The sequence below is a fragment of the Macaca nemestrina genome, chromosome 5 (assembly GCF_043159975.1).
Source record: "Macaca nemestrina isolate mMacNem1 chromosome 5, mMacNem.hap1, whole genome shotgun sequence".
Lineage (NCBI taxonomy): Eukaryota > Metazoa > Chordata > Mammalia > Primates > Cercopithecidae > Macaca > Macaca nemestrina.
The window spans coordinates 110,296,472-110,317,560 of NC_092129.1; the positions used below are offsets into that span (position 1 = coordinate 110,296,472).

At 34.8% G+C, this 21,089-nt stretch overlaps 1 protein-coding gene across 10 annotated transcripts in view; it reads right to left on the reverse strand.

Annotated features, from left to right (window-relative positions):
• LOC105479431 (myosin VI) overlaps nt 1-21,089 on the reverse strand; it is a 162,227-nt gene that overhangs the window by 3,225 nt on the left and 137,913 nt on the right. For 2 of the 10 annotated variants that reach the window (XM_071096818.1, XM_071096819.1), the window contains 10 exons: nt 20,503-20,653; nt 17,365-17,573; nt 16,334-16,412; nt 14,939-15,099; nt 12,790-12,816; nt 12,369-12,398; nt 9,252-9,290; nt 5,981-6,084; nt 4,750-4,881; nt 1,695-1,721 (listed from right to left, as the gene is read on the reverse strand). In XM_071096818.1, the coding sequence (XP_070952919.1) occupies nt 1,695-1,721; nt 4,750-4,881; nt 5,981-6,084; nt 9,252-9,290; nt 12,369-12,398; nt 12,790-12,816; nt 14,939-15,099; nt 16,334-16,412; nt 17,365-17,573; nt 20,503-20,653 (959 nt within the window). The remainder of the gene's footprint in view (nt 1-1,694; nt 1,722-4,749; nt 4,882-5,980; nt 6,085-9,251; nt 9,291-12,368; nt 12,399-12,789; nt 12,817-14,938; nt 15,100-16,333; nt 16,413-17,364; nt 17,574-20,502; nt 20,654-21,089) is intronic. The other 8 variants (XM_011737381.2, XM_071096821.1, XM_071096820.1 and 5 more) reach the window with 8 other exon arrangements.

Consider the following 21,089-nt stretch of genomic DNA (forward strand, 5'->3'; position numbering starts at 1 on the left):
CCAATGAAGTAAGTGCAAAGTATGTAACATTTGATTCTCCTTGTCAATAGAAAAGAAAAATCCTTGCTTTTCTACTAGTACTGGGCATTTCATTCATATCAATCTTTCATTCCTAGCTCAATTTTCATTACTTAACAATTAGGTTTTACTTTATCTGCAAACGTAAACATTTCCCTGGGGCAATGACTTTACATCTTTAGCAGTATAAGTTTGGTTAGCCTGTTTAATATGTTTTATACTCACAGAACTTCAAAAGTGGACCAACCATTTACAGCAGCTCAATTAAGAGTCTCACTATGAAAATCTAAGTGTGTCAAAGAAATACTGTAAAATATACATATGATATAAAGTCGAGAACAGCTACATGGCTTTTGTAAGAATTTGCAAATACTGAAAGGATGAAAATACTCTTATTCTACTTTTTATACCAAGAAATATCAAAAGCTTTATAGCAGTTGAATTTATTTCTTTGCAAACCAGAGAAAGGAAAAAGCAGTTAGCAAAGCTAAATATGCCTATGAAGGAACGAGAGGCCCGGTTTTGTTAGTAACTTTAAAAGTTGCATCACATATTAACAGACATCTGCTTATCTATTCTTTCGCTCCTGTTTTCCCAGAGCTACTTACAGTTCAGTGTTTCTACTTTAAGTTTTTAAAACTCCCTACATTGTGGAAAATGTACTAATTCAAAAATAAGAATTTTAAAACCTTCCCTCCATCTTAACTAGTGAATCAGAATTTAATGTCCAGTTTATGGGAAATTTACCATGATACTGATAGTCATTCATTAATTAACCTACTTTTTAATTTGAAGTAAGTCTCCTGTAAGTTAAGATACTGGATAAAATTAAGAAACTAAATAGAAAGTCTTTGATAGCTTCTCTTACTAATGGGAGAACTGAAATTTTGTTGGGGAAGACTAGAAATGAATACTTATCTGGAAAAACACAAAGATACAGACAGACATTAAAAGCTTGAAACTAATATTCTAAACAACTTTCCCTCATATTCAATTGTATAATCTTCAAATGCAGCCCTATAAATTATAAGTAGCACTTCAAAACATAAGGTCCAACCAGTTGGAAAATGAATGTGACATTATATCCAAATCATTACTGCCCAACTAATTCTATAAGAGATTTACTGTACACTAAGGTGACTAAAAGCTTTTAAATTATCAAAGAATGTGTACCATAAGAAGCTATAAACGTAACAATAATCTCCTCTATTTAAGGAGGCATCATTATTAAACCTGTATACACTATCACATTATCTATAAAACTAAAATACCTTTAGACAGAAATGCAGACACCATCAGTGTTTGAAAATACAGTGACCAAAAACCAGCACCTAAAAGTTAGTCTTTATTCTAAAAGGTCAGCTGCTATGTTAAGAGTTTTGCTACAATAAGAATTGTATACTCTTTCAGCTTAAAATGCTAGTCATTTTCTTAATGCAAGTAATTTGATAAAACATTAATTTCATTAGATTTTTTGTAATACATATACATATTGGAGTGATCCAAATAAAGCACCATCTCAAATTAAAATATATCTTAGTATGGATATAACAACTTTAACACACTACAATTCCACTTAAAATTGTAGCAAAACAACGTTTAATAGAAGTTAGTACTTTGTAAAGTGTTTTAACCCATCTTCCAGTTAGCTCATGAGTTACCACCCATTGACTTACGTGAACTGTTCAAAAATGGTGCAAAATCTGTGAACAAACATTTTATGTTGAAGAAAAGATAAAAATGCCAAAACTGTTAAATGAGCAGTTTTCTAATTTATAAAAGTCTTCCCATCAATTGAGGTGGTGACTGAAAAGTAAATATCCTATCCACAAGCCAAATATTCTCAGAATTACCTAAAAGCAGGTGCTGCTTTCTGATTTTTTTAAAAGGCCATTTTGACTGATTAGGTTTAGGAAATTTCTGATTGAAGCACATATAAAGAGGACCAAAATTTAAAAATCACACTTCATTTGTGATTTTTGGAACATATATCCAAACAAAAACAATGACTTACGAGACATTATAGTACCTTTCATACATTACTAGAATTTTCATAGAAAATAATGAGAATTCATCAGAAAATTATATACATTAAAGGAGTAAAAACATTACTACTTGTTGATAACAGTATGTTTTGCTTTCTTTAAACTGTCTAAATCTTAAACTCATGCCATTTTTATTTTAGAAACTATACAACTACTTTCAAAAATCATTGTTTTAAACAATTACTATAAATATTTACTAGGTGATTTGCTACTGCCCAAAAAATTATTTCTAAAAATCTCCCTCTGCAGTAAATGAGATGAGAGCATGCTCATCCAGGACTGTACCAGGAAGAGGGTCTGAGGCTCCTTATGTATTATTTTAAGAGTTCACCATTAGCTGTCAACGTATTACTCTTTAAGTCAACAATATGAAGCTACATTTTTGTTAATCATAAGTTGTCATCATTTTTTCTCAAATTAATGAACTGTTCCTTCTAAATATTAGACTACACAGTATTTCCTTTTAAAGGGTGTGTGGCTGCCACATTAGGAAATCATCTAAGTGTAGAATTTTCTCAATTGAGCTTCTTGGTGCTCTTTACCTTTGCTTTTAGCTATGCTCCTGTGTCAGGATGAATTTTACATAAGAACATAAAGAGAAAGAGAAAAGCAAAAAAAGTACTTTTCAGAGCAGAAGTTACATTTGATAAAATATATCCTGAAAACGACTCATAATCAAGTTCTCTGAAGGCTTAATATGTATGTGTGGGGTTGTGTTCACATAAATTCCTAAATTTGTTCATAAACCTTGATAGAACCCTTAGGAAATTTTCCTAATCTACTCTTTTGTTTTCCCAAATAATATATACAAACAGAAACAGTAGTTGAACCGGCAAGGTGAGCCACATATTATTTGCATCTTTTTTGGGTAAAGCTAGATGAATAAGGTATCAAAGTTTGAGTCACAAATACAATAAATACGTGTATATTAATTTAAAATGTGTGTGCCAAATATTACAAGAACCTCTCTTTGTTTTAAGAATTGTGATCACTCAGATGTATTAATTTTGAAATACAATATAATGAAAGTCTGTCAAGCTAAAGGTAGTAATTATAACATTTACAGCTAAAAAGAACAGTCCATTGTCATTTTTTGCAAAACAAAGGTAATCTGTGGTCAGAACTCAGTACACAGACAGTGAACAGCTAACATAATCATTTTGTTGTGTTCAATTCGAAGAGGAAAAACATGAAACTGGAGAAGAGAGTGGTGTCACAGTGTTTAGTGTGGCTTCCACCTGCCACTTCTTGGTTATAAGTGACCTCCCACTGCCCTTGCATAGTCCTATATTCTGACTGCCATCTCTTGAGCAATCACTGGCACTAATATTACCCTTATTAATAATAATATTAATCAATCTATTCTTTGCAACAACTTAGAAACGCTAAAATTCCACTATTAAATTGACTTTATTTAAACATTGCTTTTATTTACTTGGAAGGTAGTGAGGAAGCAAAATATAACCAAGAACTCATTTTTTAAGTCAACTTGGGTCCTGCATTGCTAAACTATGCTATCAACTGTTGGGAATACACCCCTTGGGGGGAAAAAAAACACAAAATATTAAATCTGTTGTCACCTTGATGTTAACCAGAATTAAGCTAATAAATTGTGCCAACTTAAACATAGTAAGTCCAATTATTGCTTTAAAGATTGAAATTACAACTCACATATCACACATATTCTCAGTTAATGTTCAAGTTCATGCATGCTTTTACTAGGTTATATCTCTCCTACTCTACTTTCCAATTTCAATTATACACCTTGGCATTTTGCATAACAAAGTAACAAAATCCATGTTCAGGATCCCAATCAAAAAATCAAATCTTGATCTAGGCAAAACTGTAGTCAGAAGCAAGGTAGTATTTCTCACTTTCATATATTCACAGTATTGTAAAATAATGTTTGCAGTAAAATTCTTTTTGAAACAAAGGAATTAAGAGTGTAAATGGACAATGCATGAATCAATTCCTTTCTTTTTCCAGGCTATAACCCTATTCTGGGAGCAACAGAAAAGTACTTATACTGACATATAAAAAAGATAACAATATTGGGTATTTCAGGGAACTATTTCTAAAAACTGAGCTACATTCAATTTTAAAAATTAGAAAAAGGGGTGGGAGCAGTAGCTCATGCCTATAATCCCAGCACTTTGGGAGGCCAAGGCAGGAGGACTGCTTGAGCCCAGCAGTTTGAGACCAGCCTGGACAAAATAGCAAGACCTCATCTCTATTTATTTAAAAAATAAAAATTATAGGAAATATAAAAATAAAAACCATCATCCTATTTAGCAACTCATTTTCATATGTAAAATTCATTTCACATGTAAAGTAAAAGATGCATGGCAATCCTGACGTTTTCACATTTAATCTTGTGAGTGTGTGCGTGTGTGTGTGTGGGTGTGTATGTGTGAAAATTATACATGCACACCCTCTTCAATACAGACAAGAAAATTATTGTCTGAATTATAGTAAATTCAATATATCTTAACAAGAAAGAGTTTAAAGACATACTCATAAAAATAATGCTATAAAAGGCCATCAAGGCTGTATTAGATTCAATGGCTCACAGTTCTACAGCAGGAGAAAATTTATATGGGACATTTTACCCAAATGTCTTAAGTACAGATACATGCATTTATATGTATATATTTTAAAACATTCAAAAGTACAGATTTGTTTTTACCATAATCAGTAACAGACTTTGGAGCACGTTGCTCTGTTTCAGTATTTCTCTTCTTGTTCTTAGATTTCCAAGCATGGTACACCTTTAGTCTCCTATGAAATTCTTCTCTGCAAGCTGCCAGGAGCTCAATATCTATTGATTACACAGAGAAAAAAAAAAAATGACATGTTAATTTATTCATCTAACATAATAATATAATTATTCTGTGGCATAAGATTTTTTTATTTTTAAATTACTGATACAAAATCAAAAGTAAGCTAGTTATTCATAAAGATAAGCATTTTATAATATTGTTCAAATTTACAGATCATTTCCTTATGTCATTATATCTTATATCATTTGCTCCACAGAACTCTGAACTAAACAGGTATATATGAAGGAACTGAATCAGAAACGTTAAACAACTTGTCGAAGCCCACAAGTCTTGACAATAGAGTAAAAAGTCACTGTGATAAAATACAAACTAGATTTATAAGCAAGACTTTTCTAATTATGTAGATATACTAAATGGAGGGAAAGAATATAGTGAGAAATTATGTACAATTATGATACTTTTGTTTCTAGTCATAGTTTTCTGAATTCATCGTTCCTACTCATAGTTTTCTGAATTCAAACACTGTGATTTAAATAACACGACTATGTGGGATCCTCTGGATATAGTATTTTACTCTAATTGTTCTGTGGGAAGAAAAATAGCCTTAAAAAGAAACACTGGATTGTTATTTGTTACTTTGCATTCATGGACGAAAGATTCAGATAATATAGGTATTATATATACATATATATATTTATACACATATATTTATATATACATATATACCTACACACACACACACACCCCTCACCCCAATCTATGTGTTTATCACCTATCGCTATGAACATTTTCTTTTTTTTTTTTTTTTTTTTTTTTTGAGACGGAGTCTCGCTCTGTCACCCAGGCTGGAGTGCGGTGGCCGGATCTCAGCTCACTGCAAGCTCCACCTCCCGGGTTCACGCCATTCTCCTGCCTCAGCCTCCCGAGTAGCTGGGACTATAGGCGCCCGCCACCTCGCCCGGCTAGTTTTTTGTATTTTTTTAGTAGAGACGGGGTTTCACCGTGTTAGCCAGGATGGTCTCGATCTCCTGACCTCGTGATCCGCCCGTCTCGGCCTCCCAAAGTGCTGGGATTACAGGCGTGAGCCACCGCGCCCGGCCGAACATTTTCTATTATTGATCTTCTCCAAACACTTACCACAAGAGGTATTGATGGTATCACGTAGTTCTGCATATTTCCATTTACTAAGATCATATTTCTTGGTACCAGCAGCTGCTTTGGTAGCTTGTACAGCAGGACCTCTGTAATTATTATACATTTTTACATGTTTAAACCAGAAACATGAAGAAAACATTGACTAAAGAGGCAAGAAAGCATGTATAAGTTTGAAAACCGGAAACAGCTACTAGAAAAATATAATTTTTGTTTCTTTGACAGATGAGATTAAGAATGGCATACTAAAAGACAGCCAAATAAATTAAAATTTTCCAGCATGCCACTTGATAGTCATATTAGATTTTAAGTCCAAACTTTTGATTCTAATATTCTAGTTCCACAAACTTCCCCCAGACTTCAGTTTCAATGTTTTTACTAATGTATATATGAACTAAATTTAAAGTTTAAAAATATACTGACATATATTCCTCAAAATCAAAAAAGAAATCCTCAACACACTTGAAAGATCATTAAAAGCATATCGAAGTTTTGTTTATGAGCCATGAGGCTGCACAGTGCGACCACCCGGAGAGATTGCTGAAAGCTACAGACGGCCAAACTCCATTCACACACAGTGGCTCAGAATATCCCTGGGCCTCTGGATGTTTACGGAGTATATAGGTAAGTAGCCAGACCTGCAACCCACCACATTAGAGTCATTAAAGTCAGCTAAAAGAACGGATGGAATCTGGAAACTCTTACTTTCTAGGCTTCACTGCTATAAGAACACTTAGAAAAGTCCTATAAGCAGACAAAATCCATACCCTCATAATGAGAAAACTAGTAAATTCAAGAGATTTTAGCTCATGAGGTAAATAACAGAGACTTCAAAGGGCACAAGTATTGTATTATGACCCATTTAGTAGGAACATTTGTATGAGGAAAGAGAAAAGAAATAAAATCCAAAGCACTCAATTAAATGAAATAAATTCAACTTTTTCAAAACAGGGCTACTCAGTACTTTAAGGCCTGCTTTTTTGTTTTTTTGTTGTTTGTTTAGTTTTTGTTTTGTTTTGTTTTTTTTGTTTTGTTTTTTTGAGAAAGAGTCTGGCTCTGTCACCCAGGCTGGAGTGCAGTGGTACAATCTTGGCTCACTGCAACCTCCACCACCGGGCTCAAGCAATTCTCCTGTTACATGAGTAGCCTGCTCTACTCTCTCAGTTGCCTAAATAGCTGGGACTACAGGCACCCACCAACCAGCCGGGCTAATTTTTGTATTTTTTGTAGAGATGGGGTCTCGCCATGTTGCCCAGGCTGGTCTCAAACTCCTGAGCTCAAGTGATCTGCCCACCTCAGTCTCCCAAAGTGCTGGGATTACAGGTGTGAGCCACCACACCTGGTCTTTAAGACTTTTATGCATATAATTTGAGATCATTAATCAGAAAATACGGGAACAATTTCTTTTCTGTAATAATACACTTATTTTTCAGCAGAAGATTACACTTGCAAATAGCAGACACGCAGAATAAGCTACAAGACTTTAAGCTCAATGTAACAAAGGAAGAGTTTAAATACATCACATTTCAAGACATGAAAATAAGGTGGCACAAAATATTAAAATAAGTATTAAAGAACAAAAGTATTGCTTCTTATATATCACACAAGGAAATTCTCCATTATCATCTACTACCTGGAAGATACTTCCTCTTAAAGAGGGTTGATCAAAATATAATACCTGAAAATAAACATGTATTTCCTCAGTCTTTTACATTTTGAAAGATAACAGCCATCCTGGCAAGCAGTGAAGACACATACTTAATTGAAAAATGATGTCTGAGAATATGTTACTTTCTTCCTGAAGTAAAGGAAATTACTTTTTCAATATTAAGCTTAACAATGAAATAAATAAGGTGCCCTCGCTTCTTTAAAAGGCCTGCATATGCTTTCTTTCTAGAGAATAAAAAATAGCATTCTTCATCCTACATACTTAAAATTGTTTGACGTAGTGGTTGTTAGTTACACATAAGACTAGCTAAAGAATAATGTGTGGCCATGAGTCCTTCCTGTATTTTTATGATTAAAATCTGTTTTAGCTTTGTTGCAGAATCTATACTTTTCATAAGCGGTGTAAGTGGCAATTTTCCATGTAGCTTTTTGGTCTTAATTGCTTTGCTCAAAAATGGCCAGCTGTGTATCAGCAAGGTCTCTCATTTCCTTAACAATAAATTATGCTTTTACATTTATTCAAATATTCTTTGTCTTTTGTACATCCCTAAACTACCAATCAATAAACCAAAAAAAAAAAAAAAAAATCCTTTTATTTTTAAGCTGTTCTGGGACTCTTTTCTAGGAGGACAGCTGAAAATTATTGTTTTGTTCTTGTTTTCTTTTGAAAGAAGAGGTAAACTGACATACAGACAGTTTTATAGATTGTCAATGTATATAAGGTATTAGAATACATGTAAAATGTGTTTTGATACTTTTAAAAATTACATTAAATTCAAATGATTATTGCTTAAAATATGGTTTTAATAACACTAACTTTTCATTCCTATTAACTGAAACAAAAGTACATATACTAAAAAACATAGCATCCAAAGAAGTACATCAATGCAACACATTTAAATGTTTCCCCACCTCCATTTCTGGAGTTACTAAAATAGTAAAGGGGTAATTTGCTGATTATTCAGACTTGCTATAAAGTCAATCATGTAAAGAATACAACAGTAGCACACTGATTTTTAAAAATATATTAACACTATTAATTATCTTTATAACTTCAAAATTAAGAATTAACATGTTAGTGAATCATATCCATTTATAAAAGTAACGGACCAGATCCTGTTGGTGGCTCAATTTACACCAGTGGTTTTCAAACCATGTGCCATAGTGCAGAGCCCCTCAAGAGCCATGCTCTTCCTCTGCCTCCTCTTCAACGAGGCACAAATTACGGGCAGCACCACCCCAGGGAGAACTGCGAAATACTCATTTTGTCATGATGAGGGGAAGAGATCCCCTACTGAGACTAAGTTGGTGGCAGCCAGAGATAAGCAGTAGAGTTCCACTGCCAAGGGAACTGTCCCATTCAAAATGCCAATGGTATCCCCACGACTTTGAAGGAATACTGCTTTTTAACTTTTTCTTTGTTGGGAGGGGTGAGGGAGAAGTGATATTTCTTGTACAGAAATAAATATCACTTTACATAGAAAAAGCAGGCTACTCATGTAACAGGTTCTGGTCCAAATAATCAAAAGTAATTTTAAAATATAATTTTGAGGTGAACACTCATTTCCCCCAATTACACTGCACTAACCTACTCAAAAATTCTGACATTTCTTTGGCCATTTGTTCCCTACAAGAAAAATGATAACACAATATGGTTACATAAAAGGCATACTACATAAATTAATTAAAATATCTAAAAGTATAATTAAAATATATTTTTTCAATATTATTTAACAACTGTTTATAACTGTTTTACTTTGTTAATGCCTATGATATAGTTTTCAACAAATCCAGCCATAACACACAGCAATATTTTTATTTAAATCCAGTTAAAGTTATCTGAATGCCTCTCCATTTTTGCAGTAGCAACTTTTAGATAAAATCTCAGGAAAGCTTTTATGGTATTCTTTTACATACAGAATACAAATAACATGGTCTAAATCCATACAGGAAACTTGGCAAGATATAGATTCCATATGAGGATTTTTGCACCAGAATTGTTTAGTAAATATTAATTAGATAAGGCACAATGGTGGAAAACCACAAGCGGATGTATTTGACAGCATCAGAGTTTAAAAAAGAATCTGATGTATTCAGAGCTCTAAAATTCCAAATTGAAGCATGCTCTTAAGAAAAAGAATATCAAAATAGGGACTAATGAAAGATCTGAGGCATTCTGACCTTCCAAGGATAAACATTTGCCAAAGGCAAAAAACTTACTTTGCTTTTGTTACCCAAAAGAGTGTAACTTTTCTCAAAATTTGTTTAATTCTTTAAAAGGGAATGAAGTTTCATAGTGTTCATCAACACTTCTTTAACTTATTTCCCTGCTCTTTGCTCTTTTCCTTCATAATTATTTTCTCATTCATTCTACTCATCAAACTCTAGTAACCTCAAACCCTTCCAAATCAGTAAAATCATAAGAAAAGAGGATGGGTATATTTGCTTCGAGGCGCAATTTCCTGAACGCCTGCCAAGAGCTGGGACCCTGACTAAAGGAGCAGAAGACTCCTGTATTCCTCTTTTCTCATAATGAACACTGTCTACAATTATGTACGGATGGAGGTCTAAGAAAGCACAGTCAGAGAACAAGATATCCTTCAAAGCTGACAGTGAAGGACAGCAAAAACAAAATATAACACAAATACAATCTAACAAAAATTATCTTTTGAGCAATACATTTATCAATCTCTCTTTAAGCTAGTAGTTTCTCAGAATCTTCTCACTTTCAAATGCAGCATGATTTTGATAGGTATGTTTAATTGTATTATCACTCCACCTCAAGGTTTTTGTCTCAGGATTCAAGAGCATCTGTTTTTACCATCTTTTCCTCCTAAAGCTTCCTCCATTTCTTTTCCCATGGTTAGGTTTTAAGGGAGTCCATGGACTTTCAAATCTCTTTACCACTGGGTCTGTTGATCATACAGATGTTTTTCTGTGTGCTTTGACAGTACAATGGATGGCAGTCTCTACTGATGCATTATCCTCCTTGACCCTACATCAAGATACACCTGACCTAGACGAATACACTACAACAAATTCACCAGACAGAAATGGTTCCTGCACCCAGGAGCTTTCTTCCTTCTGATTTTACCACACTATATGCAAATACAATTTCACCTTAGACATTGACTGCAGGACTTATTTAATTCAAGCTCAAATGGTTAACTATAAAGCAGTTACGGCAATGGAGGGCAAGAGTACCCACTCAGAGGTATTTTCAAAATTTGGGGCAGTATTGTGGTAACAACGATGTGTGAGTATACTCCTGTCATCTGCTGATGTAAGGGGAAAGGAATGCCAAATGTCCTACCCAAGGAAGAACTGCTCCATGCCCCATTTAACTTTAACATGTCCGTCAGACATACAGAGGTGAAAAACACGTACGAACACCTATTTTACATGTAAACAAAGTTTTACATGTAAACAACGTATTTTCTGCATGCCTTTAATATTCACAGAATTTTTCTAGGGCTTACACAAATACTATGTAATTGAGAGAATATTGTACTTGGCTCTGTTCAGAACTTCACAAAGGACTGTTCACAATTTCATGGCATGTGAATGCCCAACACTCTATATCAATTTGTATTTGTAGCTACAGCATTCATGATGATTCTATACATAAACAAAAACATCTGATCACTTATCATGTCTTCTACTGCAGTAATGCACAAGCACTTTCATATTAAATAAGTATGTTTTATTATAAATGACTATCCTTGTATTTCTACTTTATGTATATTGTTTGGACAGTTATTTACATAGGTTGCATAGTTTATTTAAAAAATTGTTATTGGGGCTGGAGTCTGATAGAGTTGAGAACCATCAACATAAATGTTAAGCTGGAGTCCTCAAAGCTATTAGAGATTTTATATATGTTCCAAAATCCTTATATGTAGTATACATAACATACATACAAAATATGTTTTATATTTTATATAACAAAATTTATACTCCAAATGTTACCTGGATTCTTTGTGGGTAGATTTTCATAAGAAAAAGATACATTAGCACCGAAGTTAGCATTACATATGTAATTTCAGATTATGAATTATTTTAGATGTAGCAGAATGAACTATCATATATACTGAAAATCAAATATTTTATTATTATTTATGCCTCCACACCTGCTTCTATAAAGAAGAAGGGGCAGTTTAAAAAAATACATAAAACAGGCCAGGTGCGGTGACTCATGCTTGTAATCCCAGTACTTTGGATCACGAGGTCAAGAGATTGAGACCATCCTGGCCAACATGGTGAAACCCCGTCTCTACTAAAAATACAAAATTAGCCAGGCGTGGTGGTGTGTGCCTGTAGTCCCAGCTACTTGGGAGGCCGAGGCAGGAGAATCGCTTGAACCTGAGAGGCAGAGGTTGCAGTGAGCCAAGATCACACCACTGAACTCTAGCCTGGGCAACAAGGGCGAAACTCTGTCTCAAAAAAAAAAAGAAAACACAAAACAAAATGGGTGTTACATTATGGTTTAAGCAGACAATACAAAGAAGGAAACCAAATCATGAGCTACTGTGATCGAGCACCAAACAAGAGCATTCAACATTTTTCCTAGACAAGAAAAAGATGAAAAAGGTTATCTCATTGTCTTTCAACAGAAGAAAATAATTTAAAATTTACTCCAATGTGAAAACTACTCCCAAAAAATATCTACAACCTATTTTTAAAAAGGTAAAGGTAAGTGACATACGGTGTCATTTTGGGTCTTGTTCCATCATTTCTGTGAAAAGAATATATTTTAGTTAATATCGTAACCAATTGTGAACTGTGAAAATCTGGATTGTGCAAATTTGTGTTTCAATTACTTTACTCATTGATTTTAAAAACTCAATTGTTTCTAATCAACACATGAGATCACTCAGAATTTTAATATTTTTTAAGAATTCATTAAAAATGATTGGAAAATAAGGCATGCAGTGAAAATTAAAGAGCCAATACATTACATCTAGATTAGAAAATTCATACATTGTGAGGTTTGTTTTTAATAGAATCTGGATATTATTTTACAATTTTAGGTAATGTGAAACCATCTCTTTGCATCAAGGATCATATGTATAACTGATTGAAATTATATTTTAGAACATATGACATACATCGAAAACAATTCTTACTTAGAAGTTACTGGATAGGAATCCAAGCTGGAAAAGTAACTTAAAATTGCTTATTGAAGCAGAATCAATCTATAATATATATATATTTTTTAACACAGCATAGAACCCAACAACATCATGCTATAGATTAAGAACAGTTTACTTGGTTCTTACTCATAAATTTGTTATAGAAAAAACTCAGTGCTAACAAAGGTAAAATAAATATTCAAAAACATTTAGCTACAGCCCATGGAGTAAGATTAAACTATCAAACATGCGATATCTGTACAGAATATCATTCATAATCAAGTGCTAATGCTTGTAGTTCAGAGTATAAAATCACCACGACGTCCAGAAGGGAAGGAGCTCATGAGGACCTGAGGGTCAGGGAAAGCTTCCCGGAGAGTTGACAGAAAGGATTTGGAGGGCATTCCTCATACCATCCCTAGGTCTGAACCACAGAACTAAAACTAGCTCTTCTGCCTTTCAAGTCATAATGATTTGAATACTTCCTCTTTACTTAATATGGTCCCATTATCTAGCTAATTCTGCTTAATTTAAATTACAGGTAATTTGTTTATGTCAAACAAATTTGAATGGTCCACTCTTTCTCAGAGACTACTCAACCTGGAAGAAGTGTACCTGTCTGAAGATGGGAAGGGTCCACATATGAGCCAGTATCTTGTATACAGTATATGGAATGGCACTGGATATAGCTTGATATTTCAAGTGCATAAACATAAAGCTTGACAGTAAGTACCAATAATGACTACATTAACAAGTCCCTGAGAAATTGACTTCTGCCATAATAAAACCAACTCTGTCAACTGCAGTACTTCCTCACAGACATCAGGGATAGCAGCTGTAAAAGTTTGGTTCATTTAAGAGCCTGCCCTAGGCGGCTAGTCAGTTACACATAAAGGCTCCCAATCATGCTGACATAACACAGGTGGAAGGAATACAACAGCAGCTGAGCTGAGTCTGCATTTATAAAAGCCCTATCTGGGCTAAAATATTTTAATTATAGTGAAATCTTAAAAAGCCCAAATATTAGACTCAAACCCAAGAGCTTAATAATTATAACATCTTTTGTTCATACAGCCATATTCAGTTTATTCACAGTATAATGTATGTTGATATACAAGCAGTCCCAGAGCTCCCCAATACAATCACATACTATTTGGTTGATGCAAAAGTTATTGCAGCTTTACCCATGCCAAAAACCTCAATTACTTTCGCATCAACCTAACAGAAAAAACGTGAAGGCAACTCTATACGCCCCTTTCCTTCCCTGTCTTTTGTTTTTTGGCTAAATACTCCATTACATTGCAATTTGATCCTTTCACAAGGAAACATCGCCATCTAGTGGTTGTACTCTATATTTCGTCATAAACTGCTTTTAAGTTCTGAAAAGCATGGTTACATGTGTCTATGTGCCTCTCAATATATACACAACATATATATACCTACATACAAAGGAACCTCACAAATTAGTTTTAATATAATCAAAATAATGCTTCTACATACTAATTTTTTAAAAAAATGATTCTATTAAAGCTTTCTGCAAATTTTAATAAGAGCTTCCAAATTCCTACACACTCCACTATAGTGGAATGCTTAGAGATAATTCAGAAACCCTAGAAGCCAAAATATTTCAATGAATTTAACTCTCCCTTCTTGGAAAGGGAAACTCATTTATTCTGAGGCACTGCAGAGTACATTTCTCATTTCAACTAACAGGATGTTTAACATATTAAATTTTTTTGCATTAGAAAAATCTCAACTACAAATACATTAAACTGCATTATATAACACAGTCACTTATTTCGATGCCAGTGTTTGATGACAGGTATTTAGAAATTAGGTGCCTACCGAATATACTACATTCTTAAACAATTTCAGGGTAAAAGTTAATATGTTTTCTTAACAGAGTACTCATTAGTGAAATTTTAGTCTTATTTTTCAATAGTTTATTAATTTGATGAAAAACCAATTATTTCATTCACTTGAGTATGAAAGCTGATACAAATAATTTTAACATTATTTTAGCTCAAATATACCAGGGCCTTCAGAATATGATTTTCTCCTATTCCCTTTTGCATGGAAATGAGAGGCAGAGGTAGAAAAAGCAAAGGAGAGAGCGCTATACCCCACCCAGGGGCCCCAGTACCTCCGCAGTGCCAGGTCGGCCTGGGCCTCATCACTGATGAGCTCGGCTTCACTCTGGGCAATCCTCAGAGCCAGCTCCCGGTCCCTGCGCTCCTGCTCCAGAACCGCTTGCTGCTGGGATTCCTCCTCCTTCTGTCGGGCCAGCTGTGCCTCCACTTCAGCCTGACAAGGGCAGAAAGCCATTTCACCAAGAGTTCTTCACTTGTTTACTTGATCGCTCCCCTTATTACTTAAAATAAAAGGGAAGGCATAACTGCCCCCATACAAGTTCTTTACTAAGGAATTGCTTAAGCACAGATCTCTTCAGTCTCTATTTTCTTCTTTCTTGTAATTAATGCTTCAAACACATCCCCATTTTGCCTCTTTCCCAAGACCAAGAGAAGGCAGAAGAACCACAGCTTCACAATTCTATGACTATAAATATTAGTGTCCCAAACATCATATGAGTATCTTAGGCATCCCATTAACACTAGCACCTACAGAGCAGATGTCAGGAATTTAAAGTTTGGGTTATGCTTAGGATATATTATGAAAGCCATGACAAACAGAAACTCAAATACATGAGCAATTTATTCTTAACAAGGGACTTTTTAAAAACTAGGGGTGGAGAGAGAATCTCAATCCTAATTTATTAATACCAGTATCTACAAAGTTGTATGATATTTTAAAACTTAACATTTTAAGTGAATTTTCATTTGACTCTCCGCTAGGTACAATAACAATTATTAATATTTATTGAGGTACACAGTGTTCAAAATGCTTTAACATGTATTAACTATCAAATGCTCGCAACTATTATCTATCCACATTCTACAAAGAGAAAACTGTGACCCAAGTTACTCACTAAAATCTGTACAATGTTACAATTTCTGTCAGTGACTGATCCTGGATTTGAACCCACTTCCCTAGTTCCAAAGTCCATTCCCACAACCACTTCAAAAACTGGCCTTTGGTCTCTGGGATAAACTAGTAACAGCTTATCTAGCGAATCAAGATCTCATTTACACTTCCTTTGTAGGTTCCATTTTATTTTATTTTATTTTATTTTATTTTATTTTATTTTATTTATTTTTGAGACAGAGTCTCACTCTGTTGCCCAGGCTGGAGTGCAGTGGTGCCATCTCGGCTCACTGCAAGCTCCGCCTCCCAGGTTCACATCATTCTCCTGCCTCAACCTCCCAATTAGCTGGGACTACAAGTGCCCGTCACCACACCCAGCTAATTTGGTTTTTTTAGTAGAGATGAGGTTTCACCACGTTAGCCAGGATGGTCTCGATCTTCTGACCTCGTGATCCGTCCGCCTCGGCCTCCCAAAGAGCTGGGATTACAGGCATGAGCCACAGCGCCCGGCCTGTAGGTTTCATTTTAATAGAAATTCAATCCAGTAAGTACGTACTTGAATACGTTTTTCATCATCTTCCCTTTTCTTTCTCTCTTCTTCTTCTTGTTTTCTCTTTGCTTCCATCTCAAGTTTCCTAATAAAAAATAGAAAACTCTTCAAAAATTTAACAGAAAATAAGGAATCCTTCAGAAGACAATTTAACTATTATTTACTAATAAAGGCAACAGATTGGGAATGCAAATTAACCTCCTGGCCACATATATCAACTTATTTTGAATAAAATAAAATTTAACTCTATTGACAATAATTCTTAAATAAAACAAATGTAATTGTATTCTATAACTTTTAACATCTCTAGATTAATGTGATTACAAAGCCTGGCTGTAAGGTCCTGATTAAAGATGCTTCCCTTTACTCCCTCTCCAACTCAACAACTCATCCATTCTCTCTACCCTATCATGGCAATCTTTCAAAATGTTACCAGTTTTAAAACTGCAGAAAAGTAGGAATGTCATTTACCTAGCTTAGAAAACAATAAACAAATCACAGCTTTAAAAAGAAGAAAATCCTCAGGTATAAGAGTCTAACTAAAATTCAGATTATAGTTAAAATTATTTTATGTTATCATTATCATAAAATGAGCTTATTTTCTCAATTTTCAAACTTATTACAAAATTAGTTCATTAAAATAAGAACACCGTTTTAAGAATTGTCAACTTGGCACGGTTGCTCACGCCTGTAATCCCAGCACTTTGGGAGGCCGAGGCGGGCGGATCCCCTGAGGTCAGGAGTTTGAGACCAGCCTAGCCAACACAGTGAAACCCCGTCTCTAATACAAATACAAAAATTAGCCAGGCGTGGTGGTGTGTGCCTGTAGTCCCATCTACTCAGGAGGTGAGGCAGGAGAATCAATTGAACCCGAGAGGCAAAGTGCAGTAAGCCGAGATCACGCCACTGCACAGCCTGGGTGACAGAGCGAGACCCTGTCTCAAAAACAAAACAAAAAAAAGAACTGTCATTAACCACTGTGAATACCAATAATTCACTATTTAAGTCCCTTATTCAAAATAATATAAATGCCTCACATCCGCCTTTCCTCCTCTTCCTTTCTTCGACGTTTTTCATCTTCTTCACGTCTTTTTCTTTCCTTTTCCATTTCTTCTTGAATACGCCTCAGCCTTTCTGCTTCCTCTTCCTGCTGTTTTTTTTTCTGTAATGCACTGAGGAGTTGCTCTGAGCTTTTAACCAGTGCATCATATTCTTTCTGTATTTGTTCCCGTGTCATCATAGTGGACTTTAAAAAATAAAATAATAGGTACGTAAAAGCTTATTTCTTCTGTTGCACAACAATGTGAATATACTTAACAATACTGAACTATAAACTCAAAAATGGTTAAGATAAATTTTACGTTTTTATTTTTTTTTTACAATTTAAAATAAAAAACTACTCCAGTATGCAAATACAGCAAAAACTAGGTAAGATGGTAAGCAATATGTCCGTTATCTTTGCTATACTGTTTGTACATTAAATACTATTCAAAAAATGTTTTATGTTATCTCTGCACACAAGTATTAGACATCAATTAGACAGGTGTACTGTGGACAAGATAATATATTGCAGTTAAAAATTATTTCTAGGCCGGGTATGGTGGCTCATGCCTGTAATCCCAGCCCTTTGGGAGGCCGAGGTGGGCAGATCACCTGAGGTCAGGAGTTCGAGACCAGCCTGGCCAACATAGTGAAATCCTGTCTCTAACAAAAAAAATACAAAAATTAGCCAGGCATGGTGGTACACACCTGTAGTCCCAGCTACTCGGGAGGCTGAGGCAGGAGAATTGCTTGAACCCGGGAGGCGGGGGTTACAGTGAACCGAGATCACGCCACTGCACTCCAGCCTGCACAACACAGCAAGACTCTTGTCTCAAAAAGAAAACAATATTTCTTAAGTAATGATCAGCTAATTTAGCAAGAGTTTACTACTACTTTATAATAATGTTCAAATAGTACCTAGAGAATACTTTAAAAATTACTAAATATATCAAAAATTATTAGATGATTTCGCCTTCAGAAAATGTGGGTGGGTTAATTTATAACACCACATAAACAAGGATGGCCCTTGACAGATTTATAAAATCAGCTGAGTCTATTTATAGCATTTTCATTTTCCTCCAGATCTTTTTTTCCTTTCTACCTCCAAGATTGCCATTGTTTACATAAAGTATCTGCAGAAAATATAAAATGCTCACATTAAGATATTTATTATATCCCACATACTTGCGCTGACCTATGAAACTGAGAAAAAGCATTAAAACTCTAAAATATAATTGAGGAAAAGATACAAAATGTAATTAATGAAATATGAAATATAATTAACAAACACAGAAAAGTCTTCAATTCCACTAGTAATCAAATAAATAAAAATCAAAACAAAAAAAGGGGTCCCATTTTTTTCCCACAAAATTGGAGAGGAAATTGCTATTTTCACAAAATTAAGTAAATTACATTATCGTATCTATGAAGATAATGTATTAACATGGACAAGTATATAACATAATGGTAGAGATAGAAATTGAAATGTGTATTATGATTAAGAACTACGTAAACATTTATGCATAAAAGAGTGTAAGGTAAAGTAAAAACAAGTAAAATTATACTGTAAAAATAAAAGTAAAAATATACTGTGATATACAACAGTATATTAACTGAATTTGTTAATGTGGAGGTAATGTGGAGGTATTAAGAGGTTTTTAGTGGTTTCTCCAATTTTTTTTTTTTTTTAAGCCACGGGTCTGTCACCTAGGTTGGAGTGCAGTGCTGCAATCTCTGCTCACTGCAACCTCCACCTCCTGGGCTCAAGCAATCCTGTAACCTCAGCCTCCTTGGGACCACAGGCTCATGCCACCATGCCTAACTAATTTTTTGTATTTTTGGTGGAGACAGGTTTTGGCCATGTTGACCAGGTTGGTCTCTAACTCCTGAGCTCAGGTGATCCATCTGCCTGGGCCTCCCAAAGTGCTGGGAATACAGGCATGAGCCATCACATCTGGCCTCCAAATTTGTTATAATATTATATTACTTTTATCATTTATTTATTTATTTTTAGACAGAGTCTCGCTCTGTCGCCCAGGCTGGAGTGCAGTGGCACAATCTTGGCTCACTGCAACTTCTGCCTCCTGGGTTCAAGCAATTCTCCTGCCTCAGCCTCCCAAGTAGCTGCAACTACAGGCGCGTGTGACCACACCCGGCTAACTTTTGTATTTTTAGTAGAGACGGGATTTCACCATGTTGGCCAGGCTGTTCTCAACCTCCTGACCTCAAGTAATCCACCCACCTCGGCCTCCCGAAGTTCTGGGATTACAGGCGGGAGCCACCGTGCCCTGTCACTTTTATAATGGAAAAATTAGTTTCTCAAAGTAGAAAAGCATGAAACAAATTAAATTATTTGCATTCATCCTCTCAGTCATGATTATGCAAGAGCTCACCAATAAAGTATGGCATTTTAGTTGCTCTTTTGTGGAAGAAACATCTGGTTTTTTTTTTTTTAATATATGTGTTTTGTGTTTTCTTTTTGCTTCAACTTTAATTTTTTTTTTTTTTTTTAGATGGAGTCTCACTCTGTCGCCAGGCTGGAGTGCAGTAGCATGATCTTGGCTCACTGCAATCTCTACCTCCTGGGTTCAAGCAATTCTCCTGCCTCAGCCTCCCCAATAGCTTGAATTACAAGTGCACACCACCATGCCCAGCTAGTTTTTGTATTTTTAGTAGAGACAGGGTTTCACCATGTTGGCCAGGAAGGTCTTGATCTCCTGACCTCGTGATCCCAAAGTGCTGGGATTACAGGCATGAGCCACCGTGCACGGCCTTCAACTTTTAATTTCAGGGATGCATGTGCGGGATGTGCAGCTTTGTTACACAGGTGAACGTGTGCCATGGTGGGTTTGATGCACAGATCATCCCATCACCTACGTATAAAGTTGTGGGGAATATCTTTCTTAGCAACAGAACAAATGGCATAAAAATTATCTTCTTTAACTTTTTGCTATGAAATTTTTCAAACATTAAGAGTAGAGGTAATATGATGAGCATCTACTTGCCATCATTGGGTCTCAACACATTTTGTAATTTTGAAAAACTAAGGACCTTTACTATACAATTTCAATACCAGTAACAAAATATATTAAATTATGTAAAAAGTCAAAGTCATTTGGGTTAAAATTACGTACCTTAATTTTGGCCATCAAAGCATCAATAGAAATTTCCAGATCCTTGATCTGTTTATTCATCTCCGGTTTTCCATCTTTCAACACACTGACTACCTCATTAAATTTATCAAGTCGTTTTTTCAGTGTGCCCACCTTAACCAGGCCATCAATGCTGTAAAAATAATACTTCATTAGAGCCTAATTTCATCATTTAGTACTTTTGGCAGATTTTTCATTTATAAAATGCTAAACAGGGTATTTCACTTCCGTTTTCAATATTATCTAGTATTCTCTTTTTCAGATCTTTTGTTGAAGGCTTAAAAAATCAAATATGAGTGTGAATGACACTGATGCCTGTCAACAGGATTAAAGCCTTCTACAACTTTGAGAATTCAAATCACAGAGGACCTTAAAGGAGTTATCTAAGTCTCTTTGAAAAGGTGTGATGGATCAATAGATATTCAGACTTCCAATTTTTAAGTCTAAATTAAAAATGAAAGATTCAAATAAGAAATAAAGACTAATTTATAATGGGACAATGTAATTCCTACAGATAATCTTGAAAATTTTGGTAAATACATTAGTGAGTTTTTTTTTAAAAATGTCAC